Raw genomic sequence first — 17055 nt, forward strand, 5'->3', positions numbered from 1 at the left:
GCCTAAGTGGGACAGGCCCATGAGTAGTTAACTGTGCAAATAAATATTTGAGAGACCAATGCAACACATGGAAGAAAACGTGTTTTTTTCAGTTGAAACCTCACAGTCCAGTCCTTCTTCCCCTTAGCATGCATGTGAAGAAACCACAAGAGCAAAATGCTGATTGTTTACATTTGCTGCTCCTTCATACACAGCCAGAAATTAGAATAGAGCAAGTAAATTGCAACAAGAGGAAATCAATACATTTTAACAAAGAACTTATATTGCCATATAAATAAATGCCTGAGCTTTAGACATGTGAAGAATGAAAATCCAAAGTTAGTCTTTTGTGCTTTGAAGCAATGTTTCTACTTACTTGACATTGTACATCCAACAAGCAGACTTTATTTTTGGCCAAGACAAATCGAACAGAATCTATATTTGTTCCATATAAGTTCCCTCTGTATTCCCCGTATTCAATAAACCTGGAAAAAAATGCAACTTTAAATGCATCCTTAAAATTCTGCTCCTCCTTAAACATCTTTCAATGTCGTGATATGTAATAAGTTTGTAGAAACCAATGGAATAAATTCAAAAATCAACATGAACACAAACAACTCAACAGTTGTGTTAATCATATGATCACAGAAATAAATAAACATTATATGTTAACAGAATACATACAATTATTTTCAAATGTCTACTTATAGAACAAAAAGTTATGTCAAACTTAAGAATTAATGCGAGAACAAATAATATCATTGTTTTATTTATACAGCCTTTAATGGGGCAAATACTTCCAAAATCAGTGACATTTAACTCACTGAGCAAATTGCCTGTTTTCCCAAGAAACCTATTGTTCAGATATTCCGATACTTTTCATCACTGCATCTGAAAATTTCCAGATGTGCTGGCATGAAGCAGCGTGTGCCATTTTTCAACTTACTTATTATTTTGTACATCTGTCTCAAACAAGTGCTTGGAAATAAAATTATATTCCACTCCGTCAGTTTCCTGGCTTCTCTTTGGCCTTGTTGTATCTGCGGATCACAAAACACAAAAACGAATGTCTTTACTATTGTCAATATTACATTAGCTGCTCAAATTCAGGGTGAAATAGAAGAAAGAGTTGTTAAAATGAGGTTTACCTTATAAAGAGTTTAAGAATATTAAACCTTTGCTAATACTGAACAAGTTGCTTGTAATCAAAACAACAAATTTAAGTTTTTACTTCTATTTCATTGGAACATTTGGCAATCACCCTTGTCCACACAAATGTAATTAAAGTGCTTGAACATTTCTGCAAGATGTTGTATCCAGACCTAAATTAGAATAAATTACAGATGACATATTGCCTTATTGAATCCAGCATTACTCTTATGTCTAATATAAACCAAGCTGTGTTCAGTGGGCTAATTGTGAAGTCGCCATCACTGGATGCTGTTCAGAAATATGGCATACTGACATTTTATTTCCCGCCACAGTCATTTTTCAAAGCCAAGATATGAGACAGAGCAATGGCATTTCACACAGAAGATTGAAAAGATTTTTCCTCTATTTCTCATAAATGTCAGGGTAGCTACAAACTTTGACAAGTCAGATCACTACTATACTTAGAAAGGAAACTATTGCTGACTTAAAAATAATTGTATACCACTTCCTACTAACATGGCTGGCCCATTCCTTCCTTCAAAGTGTTTTGTACATAGTGTATAAATAAGAAAAAATTATCATTCGGGAGAGATTCTACACGTCCTGAATGTTTTAACTTACATATTTTAAAGTCATAAAGACAGCATCACATTTCATTAAATATTTCAAAAATGTTCCTGGGAAGTATACCATGTTTTGAGTAGAACTGACTCCTGTACAAAATACCACAGACTTACCAATTCTCTTATGTTTAACAGTACAACTCAATAGTATCACTTTGACCAAATAATAGTGAAAACAAAGCCGAGTGACATTTTGAACATCAGAAGTGTAAACTTAATATCAAAAACACAAAACAATGATTTTTGTTTTGTACAAGAATGAAAGATTGGTTTGCTGCCTTTATTTAATTTTGATGGATCAGAGCATAACAAATCATCATTGCACTATGGAAAACTGTTTCTAAGCTCTGACTGGTTTATTTCTATTGCTTTCACAACCAGAAAACCAGAAAAATAAATTATCACCCATTTGACCTCTTGCGAGTAGAATTATGTGCAAATTCACATATTCTTGCATGTTTCATTGTCCACAATTTGAATGGGCATGAGGTTGTAAGTGGTGGGGGGGGGGGGGGGGGGGATAATTAATGAAGCACATGCCTAAAACTAACCCATAACTTTTAATAACCATAATTACTGTTTTAGACAAGTAAAGTCACTATTTCTTTATTTCAAATCTTATTTTAAGTGAGATTTTTAAAACGTTTTTCGGTCCTATTAGCCAAGTGCTTATGGAACATTTATGATGTACACATAACAGTGTTTATTCTGGACTCACACCTAGAGGTTCAAGTTGGGATCGATATATAACAGAGGGTCAGTCTGCCCAATATGGAAGTAAAAATAAAATCCCATGACAGAACGTCAAGTTCTTTCATTGTTTGTTAGACTTTGTCATGTTGTTATTGTTTTAGGGATCTTTCCACATGCAAACTGATTGCATTCCCAACATTACTACAAAGAGTGCTCATCAGAAGAACTTGCATTGATTACAAATTGCTTTGAGAGTCTGCGAGTCTCTGAGATTACTGCCAATTTTGGTTAAACAGATTGTTCCAAATATATCATGTTGTATTGAAGCAAATAAAACTTAAGAGTGATTTATATAAAACCGCAATCTATCCTTTCTATTGTTTAGTTTAGTTGAGTTAGTTTATTGACACGTGCACTGAGTCAGAGTGCAAAGCTTTTGTTGCATGCTGACCAGTCAGCGGAAAAGCAATACATGATTACAATCGAGCCAGCCACAGTGTGCAGATACATGTTAAAGGGAATAACGTGAATCCCATTTAGTGCAAGATAAAGCCAGTAAACTCCAATCAAAGATAGTCAGAGGGTCTCCAATGAGGTAGATAGTAGTTCAGGACTGATCTCTAATTGTTGGTAGGATAGTTCAGTTGCCTGATAACATCTGGGAAGAAACTGTTCCTGAATCTGGAGGTGAGCATTTTCACACTTCTTTACCATTTGCCCAATAGGCGAAGGGAGAAAAGGGAGTGGCCAAGGTGTGACTCATCCTTGATTATGCTGTGTGAGGTGTAAGGCAGTGTGAGGTGTAAATGAAGTCAATGGAAGGGAGGTTGGTTTGTGTGATGCCTCAGTCTACAATGCCCTGCAATTTCTTGCAGTCTTAGATGGAGCTGTTCCCAAACCATGCTGTGATGCATTCCTATAAAATGCTTTCTATGACAAATCTGGAGAAGTTGGTGAGATCTGTTGGGACCATGCCGAACTTCCTAAGTCTTCTAGAGTCGGTGGTCTGCTTTCTTGGCCATTGCTTCAATATGGGTGGTCCAGGAGAATTGTTGGTGATGTTTAGTCCTAGGAATTTGTAGCTGTCCACCATCTCTATTTAGTCGCCGTCAATCCAAACCAAACTATTTGAACCACTTCGCTTCCTTTGTCTTGCTGACATTGAGGGAAAGTTTGTTGTCTCGACACCAGGTCACGAGGTTCCAATCTCCTTCCTGTACTCTGTCTCATCATTATTTGATATCCGGCCCACAATGGTGGTGTCGTCTGCGAATTTGAAAATTCAATAAGATTTGTACATGACCACATAGTCATGGGTGTACAAGGAATAAAGAAGAAGGCTGAGAAGGCATCCTTGTGGAGCACCGTGTAGAGGATTACCGTAAAGGATGATTTGTCCCCCATCATCACTGATTGTGACCTGTTGGTCAGGAAGTCGTGGGTCCAGGTGCAGAGATGAGTGCTGACTCTGTCCCACGAGTTTGGTGAAGAGCTTGAATGGGATAATGGCATTAAAGGCAGAGCTGTAGTCTATGAATCTGACGTAAGTGTCTCTCTTACCCGGGTGTTCCAGGGATGTGTGTAGGGCCAAGGAGATGGCGTAATCCATGGACCCATTGTGGCAGTAGGAGAACTGCAGTGGGTCAAGGCTGTTTGGTTGACTGGATTTAATGCATTCCATAACCAGGCTCAAAACATTAAATAATGGTGGATGTCAAGGTCACTGGATGGTAGTCGTTAAGGCTCACAAAGTTTCACTACTGTTCACAAACGTAACAAATTTCATTCATGCAACTCATACAAATAGGGAATGAAACACCAAAATCTTGAAAAAGGGCATAATTAAAACAAAAAGAACCAGTCAAAAATGTCAATGTAATAGTGTCACTGAGGATGGAAGAGGCTGAATTCAAATTGGAAAACATCATAGGAAAATTATAAACTGCAGGATGAACGCAGTTCAGGCAGCATCTGTGGAGGGAAGTGGACAGATGACATTTTGGGTCACAACCCTTCTTCAGATTGATGTCCCTCCATAGATGCTCTCTGACGCACTCTGTTCCTCCAGCAGTTTGTTTCTACGACCAAGATTCCAGCATCTGCAGTCTTTTGTGGCTCCACCAAAATTACATTAAACTGTGCTATTTTCTAATCTAAATTAAGAGGCTGAAGATAATACCATGAAATGAATTTAATGATGGAATTTCAATGAACTTTTATTTTCAATATTACAATACTGTTAGCATTTAACTTCAATCTTCTTTTATTCAATGACTGTTCTCTGAAAGGTTTGGTTCAATTGGATAGGATTTTTATTTGATGGCTTGATTGCAACATTCAATTTGCAGTCTATTGTGCTAAATTGGGTGGAAAGCATTCTGAACCTTAAAAGCCCTGAGGTTGTGCTGTGAGCAGAAATCTTAGGTCTAATCTCCAATTAATCTCCAGAAACAATTTATTTAAATCCATCATTAAATGAACAGTTAGAGCTTAAAATCAGAAGCAAATGAACTGAGTGGGTGAACAATTTTGGTTTTGCAGGATTATGCAGCTTTGGTAAAATATTTTCTAAAATATGTTAAATATTTTTGAAATATTTCAGAATAGCAAAGGTAAAACAAACTTACTTTAGAATTAGAATTACCTTTATTGTCATTCAGACCTTACGGTCTGAACGAAATTTCGTGCCTGCAGTCATACATACAATAAGACAATAATAAACAACAATAAACACAAATTAACATCCACCACAGTGAGTCCTCCAAGCACCTCCTCACTGTGGTGGAGGCAAAAATCTTAGGGCTGCAGTCTCTTCCCTCCTCTTCTCCCTCTGCGCTGAGGCGATACCCCACCGGGCGATGGCACAAACAGTCGCAAACGGACCGGCTCAAACACTGCGGCCCGGGGAGGTCGAAGCTGCCGCCCTCCAGTCCCGCGGCTGAACCCCGGACTCAGGTCACCGCCGCCAGAACGCCGTCCCAGCCATCGGAGCACCGTTCCAGCCCCGAGCCGGATCGCCCTCACGTGAGTGCCGTTCCTCCCTCGAGCTGGGCCGCTCCAACGGGAGCGCCGTACCTCCCTCGAGCTGGGCCGCTCCGACGGGAGCGCCATTCCACCCTCGAGCTGGGCCGCTCCGATGGGAGCGCCGTTCCTCCCTCGAGCTGGGCCGCTCCAACGGGAGCACCGTACCTCCCTCGAGCTGGGCCGCTCCGACGGGAGCGCCATTCCACCCTCGAGCTGGGCCGCTCCGGGAGAGTCTCAGCCCCGCGCCAGGCCGCCCTCACGGGAGCATCACAGTCCCTCACGGGAGCGCCGTTCCAGCCCCGAGCCGGACCGCCCTCACGGGAGCGAGCCCAGGGCAAGTCCTGACTGGCTCTGCCTCCGGAGTCTCGAGGTCGCCAGCTCCGCCATTAGGCCTCAGCGCAGACGGAGGCAGAGAAGGGGGATACGACAAAAAAGTCGCATTCCCCCGAAGGGAGAGACAGCAAGCCCCGTTTCAACCCCCCACCCCCACATAAACACAACCTAAAAACCAAAAACGTAACAAATTTTACAATTTAAATGACATGAATTAAGTAAGCATTAAAATATTTTATAATACACGTAGAGGAGGAGTAAACAATAGCGTTTTAGAGCGATGGCAGAATTATCGAGAATTCTTGCTTGTAAATCTCTATAATTATAAAACTAATCTTGGATGTGGATGTATTTATTTGTGTATTTGTACACAAATCTTTACATATTCCGATAGAGATTTACGCCACAATGTCAAAAATCGCCTTATCTGAAAATTTGATTCATTATTTCTTATTTATTAAAATTGTTCACAAGTCTGAAATCGTTTTGAAAGTTAATGAGCTGATGACGTCAAAATGGCTGTTCCTCGCGGCCCGCTACACACTGCTGCGAGTTACGCCACCCCCCCCCCCCGGACTCGCAGTCATTTAGTTGCCGTACGCTCGCAGTCGACTCGCACTTGGCCAGCCGTCCGCCCCGGCCTGCCCACAGCCCAGCCGACCTCCCCCACCGGGCTCTGGAGTGAAGCCGCTGAACACACAGTAATTTGGTTGGGCTTCCGAGGGCTTCAGCGGTCCCCCGAGGTCCCGAGCGCTCCCGAGGCCCGCTCGCAGTCAGCCACGCCCGCTCAGTGTCCACGCCGCCCGCTCGACGAGTTCAAGTCTGCCCTCTCTCTCTCTCTCTCTCTCTCTCCACTCCCCCTCCTCTTCCCCCTCCCCCTCCTCTCTCCCCTTCCCTCATCTCTCTCTCCCCACATCCCTCTCCCTCCTCCCCATCCCTCTCTCCACCTCCCTTCCCCCTACTCCTTCCCCTTCCTCCCTCTCTCCCCATTCCTCCCTCTCCTCCCCCTCTCTCTCTTTCTCTGCCCCACTTTCTCTGCCCCTCTCTCACTGTCACTCCCTCTCTAGACACGCCTGCGAGGTGGGGGCTATGCGTCAGTGGATAGGGCAGGGATGGGGTAAAAGGAGCCAATGAATAATATTAATATATCAAGAGGGGTGGTTAGTGTGTGTGTGTGGGGTGGGGAGTGGTTAGTGTGGGGGGGGGGGGGTGGGGGGGTCGTTAGTGTGTGTGTGACGTGTGTGAGAACAGAAGAATCAGGGAAATCCAAGGGTGGAGGAGTCTGTTTCATAACCAATAACAACTGGTGCAACCCTGGAAATATCAAGATGCTTTCCCGTTCCTGCTCGCCGGACCTGGAGCACCTGATGATCTCGTGCCGCCCATTCTAACTTCCCCGGGAGTTCAGCTCAGTGATCGTCACAGCCGTCTACATTCCACCGCATGCGGACACTGACGTGGCACTATCGGCCCTACACGATGTGCTATGTCGACATGAATACAAGAACCTGGATGCGGCTATGGTGGTGGCTGGAGATTTTAATTAAATCTCGAGAAGGTCATGCCGAACTTCTACCAACACATCACGTGTGCCACCAGGGGGGAGAGAACACTGGACCACCGCTATACGCCGTTCTAGAAGGGCTACAAGGCTGTTTCACTCCCTCCCTTAGGAAAATCTGACCACGCTGCCATTTTCCTGCTGCCGGAGTACAAACAGAGGATAGTCGGGAAGCGGCAGTGACGAGGGACGTAAAGCGGTGGTCCGACCAGTCAGAGACCATGCTGCATGATGCACTGAGCGATGTCGACTGGAATATGTTTCAAGCAAGTTCCAGTGACGTTAGTGAGTTCGTGGAAGCAGTCACGGACTTCATCGCAACAATAGCGGACAACATCGTCCCCACGGTAAGGGTTAGCACCTTTCCGAATCAAAAACCCTGGGTAGACAGGTCCGTTCGTGTTGCCTTGAATGCTCGCACCGCTGCCTACAACTCGGGCCTGGCATTCGGAAATATGGACGTCTACAAGGTAGAGTCCTACCGACTGCGAAGGGCGGTGAAGGACGCAAAAAGGAGGTACAGAGACAAGATGCAGTCACAGATGGAGCAGCAGGACACCAGACGCCTGTGGCAGGGGCTACGGACTGTAACCAACTACCGGAGCAGCCCCCCCTCAACCGGAAGTGCCGGCACCTCCCTAGCTGATGACCTGAACTCCTTCTACGCTCGTTTCGAGACGGGCAACATCACCCCAGGTCTGCCGACTAACGACAACACCGCCAGCTACCGAAGCTGAGGGGAGGAATGTGCACATATTCACGTTGTCTGAGCACGATGTGATGAGGGCTCTGACACGGGTGAACACGATGAAAGCTGCAGGCCCCGATGGCATCTCGGGGCGAGTACTTAAGTCCTGTGCTACGCAGCTAGCTCCGGTGCTCACTACAATATTCAACCTCACCCTGGCCAAGTCCGTGGTCCCTGCCTGCTTCAAAAAATCCATCATTGTACCGGTACCAAAATATGCCTCCCCAGCCTGTCTGAATGACTACCGTCCGGTGGCCCTCACTTCGATAGTCATGAAATGCTTTGAGAGGCTGGTGAAGTGGCCTCAACTGTGTTCTGGTGAATGTAAAAGATTATCTGGCACTATTCAAAACAGAGCCAAGTAGTTTCTCATTGTTCTTGCTTACATTTTGCGATCAATGAATAGCAGATTTTCTGACTGTTCACTGAATCTACACAAAATGATTTGGAAAAATTGGCTACCAGACCTCCACATGGATCTGAGTGACATGATCCACTTCGTGAGCCATGTGGAGCAACCTTTGTTCCAAACCTATTCTGGCACCACTCCCCAAATCTTTCTTCACTGACATTTACTGTAAACCTATTGACTCCCACAGCAACCTTGACTACACCTCTTCCCACCCTGCCTCCTACCTATATCGAAGACACCTCACGCCTTTCTTCTCTTCAATGACTTCTGTTTTCCAGGCCCCCACTACCTCATCTTTGCTATGGATGCCCAGTCACTCTGCACCTCTATCCCCCACAAGGAAGGTATTAAAGCCCTGCGTTTCTTCAACCACAAAACCAGCCAATTTCAGTCTACTAATACTCTCCTCTGCCTAGCAGAGCTGGTCCTTACCCGTAACAACTTTTCCTTCGACTCCTCCCACTTCCTCCAAATTTAAGGCGTAGCTATGGGCACTTGCATGGGCCCCAGCTATGCCTACCTCTTTGTTGGGTAAGTCGAACAATCACTTTAACAGGTGTACACTGGCTCTATCCCCGAACTCCACCGCCGCCACATTGACGACTGCTACCTCCTGCACCCACTCACTGACTTCATCAACTTCATGACTCATTTCCATCCTGCACTCAAATTCACTTGGACCATCTCCGACATCTCCCAACCGTTTCTAGATCTCACTGTCTCCATCACAGGAGACAGACTATTGACTGACATCTATCGCCACTGACTCCCATAGTTATCTAGACTACACTTCTTCCCACCCTGCTTCTTGTAAAGACTACCAATTCCTCTACTCCTAATTCCTCCATCTATGCCGCATCTGCGCCCAGGATGAGGTTTCCAATACCAGGGCATCGGAGATGTCCTCGTTCTTTAGGGAACGGGGGTTCCCCTCTTCCATTATAGATGAGGCTCTCACTAGGCTCTCCTTGATATCCCGTAGCTCAGTTCTTGCTCCCCCTCCCCCATTCATAACAAGGATAGAGACCCCCTTGTCCTCACCTTCCTCCCCATCACCCGTTGCATACAGCATATAATGCTCTGACATATCGCAACCACCAACGGGATCCCACTACTAGCCACATCTTCCCATCTCCATCCCTTTTTCCTTTCTGTAGAGACCGTTCCATCCGCAACTCCCTGGTCAACTCATCCCTTCCCACCCAAACCACCCCCTCCCAGGTACTTTCCCCTGCAACCACAGGAGATGCATCACCTGCCCCTTTAGCTCCCTCCTCGACTCCATCCAAAGACCCCGACAGTCTTTTCAGGTGAGGCTGAAGTTCACTTGCACCTCCTCCAACCTCATCTACTGTATCCGCTGTCCCAGGTGTCAACCTGCATATCGGCGAGACCAAGCGCAGGCTCGGCGATCGTTTCACTGAACACCTCCGCTCAGTCCGCCTAAAACTATCTGATCTTCTGGTTGCTCAGCACTTTAACTCCCCCTCCCATTCCCAATCTAACCTTTCTGTCCTCGCAAATTGGAGGAACAGCACCTCATATTTCGCTTGGTTATCTTCCACCCCAGTGGTACGAACATTGACTTCTCTAACTTCAAGTAGCCCTTGCTTTCCCTCTCTCTCCATTCCCTCCCCCTTCCCAGTTCTTCCACCAGTCTTACTGTCTCCGACTATATTTTATCTCTGCACCGCCCCCTCCCCTGACATCAGTCTGAAGAAGGGTCTCGACCCGAAAAGTCACCCATTCCTTCTCTGCAGAGATGCTGCTGTCCCGCTGAGTTCTTCCAGCATTTTGTATCTATCTTCTAAGGCCTCCATCACTTTCTCTCAATTTCTCCGCCTCATCTGTCCTCGAGAAGATGTCTTCTCGGAGATGTCCTCCTTCTTCAGGAAATGGGGCTTTCCGCCACCACTGATTAATGGTGCTCACGTGGGCATCTCCTCCTCACAACACTTTTTCTCTCATCCTGCCTCCCATTAGACAGAAGACAAAGTCAGTTCCCAACTTTCACCGCAACAGCATTCACATTCTGCACATCTTTCTTCGAAATTTCTGCCAGCTACAATGTGATCCTACCCCTTTCTGCTTTGCATTGGGACCTCTCAACGATTTCATGGTTCGCCCATCCCTCCCTTTCAGGCACTTTTCCCAGCAACTGTAGGAAGTCAAAACCTGTTCCTGCATCTCCTTCCTCACCACCATCCAGGGACCCAAACAACTTTTGCAGGTGAACCAGAGATTCACATGATCATCTGGAGCTCTCAGTTGCCAGCCATTTCAATCTGCCACCCCATTCACACAGCGGCCTGCCTGTCCTCCGCCACCTTCACTTTGCAGGTGAGGCCTGAAACTGCCTTGAGACACAAACACATACACTTCATTCCCACAACACCCCACCCCTCTCTTCTTCTCACCCACTCCTTCTGCCTATCACTTACACACTCCTCCCATTGTGCCCCCTTCCTTCTATCTGGCATCTCCACCTTCCTTTCCCATCCAATTTAATCATCTGCATCCCTTTGTTGTCTCAATCCATCACTTCCAGCCTCTTCCATCACTTCCAGCCTCTGTGTTATATCCACCCATCTCCTCCAGCTGACTCGGCTGGAAATTGGCTATGGGAACAGATCTGCCGGCTCTGGCCGGGTCGGAGTTCCAGAGCCCTGGCCACAGGTGACAAATTTGACCTGCCAATCGGCGTGGAAGTCCTCGAGAGGTTGAGATTGGTTGCCTCACCTGGCCTAGTCACATTTTTGGAGGTACTTCCGGGGAGGAGGAATTTTGTCCGGATTAAAGGGATGGACGTTGTTGCCGGGAAAAGAAAAGGGATGGACCAGTTGGCGGGAAAAGAAAAGTATTGGACCTGTAATTCACTTCTTCAAATGACCATAAGCTCAGCTTCTTGAAGAACAAAACAGTAACATCCATCAAGGATCTCTCTCAAGTTTCTCATGCCATGTTGTCTTCAATTTAATTCTGTCAATTAATCCAACCTCCCGCTTCCTTAACTTATCACCTTGTCTTCTCACCACACTAAACTGCTGCCACTCAAATTCACTGGTTCTTTTTCCTCATTAATAGATCTCGTCCAAATCATAATAATGCATGACCCTTCTATCACTGCAAACTACTGCCCTAAGTCCAGCCTCCTAGGCTGTGGGCCGAGGTGCTTTTTTGTTTCATTTCGTGACCCAAATCACATATCTACCTGTATTTTTAACGTTGTGTAAAAATATTTTAAAATCATACCTGAAACTCGTCAAGAACAAAACCTGCACATATTTTTAAAATATGAGAAAAACCTCCAATTTTCCGATTAGTAATTGTCCAATCAAAGCACGTTTGACATTGAGTCGGACGCCAATTGACGAACCACGCGCTTTGTTTCAGGCTAGCTAGGCAGAGAGCACTCTGGGATCATGGCGGAGAGGAAGGTTAGTGCAAGAGGTTTTAACTGTCAAAATAATAATACAAATAATCTCACATGATTATCCACACCATAATAAACCATGACAGTATGATTGATGTTTCCTGTGAACTTTCAGCAAGTTGTCATCTAGTATTTGCAAGGGAGTGAACTGCAGATTACTGTGCATACTTATGCAGGGCTGTGTGCTCAGCCCTCTCCTCTACTCCCTCTTCACCTATGACTGCGTCCCTATGTATGGCTCCAACGCCATCATAAAATTCGCTGATGACACCACGGTGGTAGGACTGATCAGGGACAATAACGAATCAGCCTACAGGGAGGAGGTCCAGCACCTGGCAGCTTGGTGTACTAATAATAACCTCGTCCTCAACTCAAAGACAAAGGAAATCATCGTAGACTCAGGAAGACCAGAGGTGGCAGACATACCCCCATCCACATAAACGGGACTGAGGTGGAGCGCGTCTCCAACTACAAATTCCTCGGGGTACATATCTCAGAGGATCTGTCCTGCTCCCTCAATACCACCAAATTGATTAAAAAGGCGCAGCAGCGCCTTTACTTTCTGAGGAGGCTAAAGAAAGTTCACCTGTCCACCCAGATCCTGTCCAACTTCTACCGCTGTACCATAGAAAGCATCCTGACCACCTGCTTCACGGTATGGTACAGCAGCTGCACCACAGCCGACAGGAAGGCACTGCAACGGGTGTAGAAAACCGCTCATCACATCATCGGTGCCCCGCTCCCTGCCATGGATGCCCTCCACCGCACACGGTGTCTGAGATGGGCCGGGAAAATCCTTAAGGACCCCTCACACCCTAATCATGGACTATTTGCCCTCCTCCCATCAGGGAGGCGGTACAGGAGCCTTAGGTCTCGCACCAGCAGGCTGAGGAACAGCTTCTTCCAAAATACCATTACCCTGCTGAACTCACAGGCCTGACGCTGGCTATCTTTTTATACCCTTTTATCTGTATATATTTATTTGCCTATGTACTAGTTCAATTCATCCACATTGTACATATTGTTTTAACCAGTATTTTTACTACTTTTCACTCTGATTAGATGCTAAACTGCATTTCGTTGTACCTGTACTCGTATTTGTGCAATGACAATAAAGTTGAATCTAATCTAATCTAATATGTTTGAAAGAGTTCAACTTTGAGGAAGACTGGATAAGAATACTTTGCATACCCAACTGCACTAAAGTAACAATGTTGGCCAAAAAGGAGGCCGGCCCAAGACATGATTATTATGGTGAGATTGAAGTGTTTTGTCTCGTACATCACGTATAAACAAATAAAAATGCAATGTTTCTGTTTGTAAACTAGCCATTCATAACAAACCCACCTATGAAATCTAAACAAAAAGATTGGGAAAATAAATGATTATATACAGTCTACGTTTGCTGTTTAGTGTGTCCAGGTTTGAATTGATATAAACCCGGGAGCGTGGAATGCAACACATCTCATCGATTACCGTAGGTTCGCCTGTTTATTTCAGTTACATGCAAGCGCGGTGGTTGGATCGATTTTAATCAACAGGTTCCCAGCAATGCAGTGAGGAATGATCTCGCTGTACAGAGAGGGATACACCTCACCGCGACTCCAAAATGTACCACGGTCGATCTTCATTCTCCGAGATGGGTTGGGAGACAGCCCGAGGTCAGGTGGTGATTGAGGCCGCTAAGGTTTAATGAACAGTGTCATTACTCATCCAGATCAAGTCCAGCGATCCTGGACTCCTGCAAAGTACCTAAAACAAAGTTACTTTCCTCTGGTAGACGCACGATGCTGGAGTAGCTCAGCGAGACAGACAACATCTCTGGAGAAAAGGTATAGGTGACGTCCCTTCTTCAGACTGAGAGACACAGATATCTTTAGTTTCTCTCTCCCCTCACTCTCAAACTGAAGAAGGTGTCACCCCTCACTCTCAAACCCGAAATGTCGCCTATCCATTTTCTCCAGAGATGCTGCCTGACCCGCTGAGTTACTCCAGCAAGTGTGCCTACCAGAGGAATGTAACTGGCAGTCAGTGGGGAATGCACAGGATCTGTGCACCGGGTTCAGGAGCCGGTGAAACCCGGGTCAGCACGGCCTGGGCTGCACAAAGTGGTAAACGTGGCTAGGCCGCCATGGGTAAAGTTGCGGGAAGGGCAGGAGCAGTGAGAAGGAGGTGGTTGGAGATCATGGCAGCAACTCACTCACTCACTGCTGCCGCGACGCTCCGGGCGTGGAGCCACCGCATTGTGGCCGGGGAGGGAAGTAACTCAGGTGGCTGCGCGCGGCTGTCGGGACCAGGCCGCCACCTCAGCACCTTCTGCCGTCCGCCCGCCAGCCAGCCACAGTGTCCTTCGGCACAGGTGCAACCAGTGGAGGTGGTGGTTTGCGAGTAGCTACTGGGCGGTAGGCTAGCTGCTCCGTCCCGGGCTCTCTCTCTCTCTCTCTCTCTCTCTCTCTCCACCCGTTATGCGATCTCCCTGAGCCAGGAAGTAAATTGCCCACAGCATGGAATCCAGCTCCCTATAGAGTAATATTAAGCTACCTATTATTGAGCACTAGATAGCGCTGTTATTTTTCTAATACATTTTCTAATTATCTTAATAAATTAGTGTGAATTAATTAAGATAATTAATTACTTTTGTCACTGACGAGCTACGAATTCCTTCTTAATGACATTTTATCTAAATCTGTGCCAAATTTCAGGTACATACCAGACATGGGTCACGAATGTTAAATACTAGATGCTTTTTCAATGCTCGGCCCACAGCCTATCCCTTATTTATCCCCATCATTCTCAATCCCCTATGATGAATGTCAAATCAGTTGTTGGCTTCTGCCATAGTACTGGAACAAATGACATCCATGACTCAACTTTCTCAGCATCTCCTCTGTCTTTGACATGGTTAATTACATTATCCTCTTCCAAACAACTCTCCACTGACAACTAGCTGGCTGAGTGAACCAGGCAGGTTCTATTCTATGTTCAAAAGGGAACTGCAGATGCTGGAATATCGAAGGTACACAAAATTGCTGGGGAAACTCAGCGGGTGGAGCAGCATCTATGGAGCGAAGGAAATAGGCGACGTTTCGGGCCAAAACCCTTCTTCAGACTGATGGGGGGTGGGGGGGGGGGGGGGAAAGAAAGAAGGGAAAGGGGAGGAGGAGGAGGAGCCCGAGGGCGGGCGGATGGGAGGGTGGGAGGAGACAGCTAGAGGGTTAAGGAAGGGGAGGAGACAGCAAGGGCTAGCCAAATTGGGAGAATTCAATGTTAATGCCATAAGGACGCAAGGTCCCCAGACGGAATATGAGGTGCTGTTCCTCCAATTTCCGCTGTTGCTCACTCTGGCAATGGAGGAGACCCAGGACAGAGAGGTCGGATTGGGAATGGGAGGGGGAATTGAAGTGCTGAGCCACTGGGAGGTCAGGTAGGTTATTGCGGACTGAGACTGCCTCTGGCCCCAACTCCCACCCCTGCCGGGTGTTCACCATCCCCCCCGACCTCCCCCTCTCCCCCACCCAACGGTCTGTCCTCAGCAGAGGTCTTACCTTTGTCCCCCTCCGTCCCCATCTCAATGAGTTCCGTGCCCACCATGACTTGGAGCGCTTCTACCGTCGTCTCCGCCTCACAGCGCACTTCCATGGGAAGGAGTCCTCGCCCCCCAATGATGACCCCTTTTCCCGTCTCCAACGTACCCCCAGCTCGTGGAACCCCCCTCATAAAGTCCCAGCTCTGGAACTCTTCATTCAGAACTGCCGCCGCGACGTCAACCGCCTCAACTTCTCCACTCCCCTGTCTCACTCTAATCTTTCCCCCTCTGAACGCACTGCCATCGAATCACTCCGCAAAAACCCAGATTGGGTCATCAAACCAGCCGACAAGGGAGGTGCCGTGGTAGTCTGGCGCGTCGATCTCTACAAAGCTGAGGCCACGCGCCAACTCTCGGACACCTCCTCCTACTTACCCTTGGACCATGACCCCACTGACGAGCACCAGGCCACCATTTCTAGCACCATCACCGACTTCATCAATTCCCACGCCCTACCTGACCAAGCCTCCAACCTCATCGTTCCCCAGCCCCGCACGGCCCGTTTTTACCTTCTCCACAAAATCCACAAACCCGGCTCTCCCGGCAGACCCATTGTCTCTGCGTGTTCGTGCCCCACCGAACTCATCTCCACATACCTTGACTCCATCCTATCCCCCTTGGTCAAATCCCTCCCCACCTATGTTCTAGACACCTCAGACACTCTCCGCCGCCTCCACGCATTCCACTCTCTGGGCCCTCACCCCCTCATCTTCACCATGGATGTCCGGTCACTCTACACCTCCATCCCCCACCAGGATGGCCTCGGAGCCCTCTGGTTCTTCCTCGACCAGAGGAGCAACCTATACCCAGCCACTGACACTCTCCTCCGCTTAGCGGAGTTGGTCCTCACCCTCAACTACTTTACATTTGACTCCTCCCATTTCCTCCAAACACAAGGCGTAGCTATGGGCACACGCATGGGCCCCAGCTACGCCTGCCTCTTTGTCGGGTACGTTGAACAATCCTTGTTCGAGACGTACCAGGGCCCCATCCCCGACCTCTACCTCCGTTACATTGACGACTGCTTTGGTGCCACCTCCTGCACCCACACACAACTGACTGACTTCATCCACTTCACCACCAACTTCCATCCGGCACTCCAATACACCTGGACGATTTCCGACACTTCCCTACCATTCCTTGACCTCACCATCTCCATCGCAGGGGACAGACTCCTGACCGACATACATTACAAACCCACTGACTCACATGGCTATCTGGACTACACGTCTTCCCACCCTGCCCCCTGTAAAGACTCCATCCCCTACTCCCAATTCCTCCGCCTACGCCGCATCTGTTCCCAGGATGAGACATTTCATACCAGGGCATCGGAAATGTCCTCGTTCTTCAGGGAACGGGGAGTCCCCTCCGCCACCATAGATGAGGCTCACACCAGGGTCTCATCCATACCCTGTAACACTGCTCTCTCGCCCCATCCCCGCACACGCAACAAGGGCAGAGTCCCTCTGGTCCTCACCTTTCACCCCACCAGCCGGCAAATACAACACATA

At 47.2% G+C, this 17055-nt stretch overlaps 1 protein-coding gene across 6 annotated transcripts in view; it reads right to left on the reverse strand.

The window, feature by feature from the left end:
• mpp7 (membrane palmitoylated protein 7) overlaps positions 1–17055 on the reverse strand; it is a 424513-nt gene that overhangs the window by 19095 nt on the left and 388363 nt on the right. For all 6 annotated transcript variants that reach the window (XM_033016205.1, XM_033016225.1, XM_033016218.1 and 3 more), the window contains 2 exons: positions 926–1019; positions 356–464 (listed from right to left, as the gene is read on the reverse strand). In XM_033016205.1, the coding sequence (XP_032872096.1) occupies positions 356–464; positions 926–1019 (203 nt within the window). The remainder of the gene's footprint in view (positions 1–355; positions 465–925; positions 1020–17055) is intronic.

The sequence above is a fragment of the Amblyraja radiata genome, chromosome 2, assembly GCF_010909765.2.
Source record: "Amblyraja radiata isolate CabotCenter1 chromosome 2, sAmbRad1.1.pri, whole genome shotgun sequence".
Taxonomy (NCBI): domain Eukaryota; kingdom Metazoa; phylum Chordata; class Chondrichthyes; order Rajiformes; family Rajidae; genus Amblyraja; species Amblyraja radiata.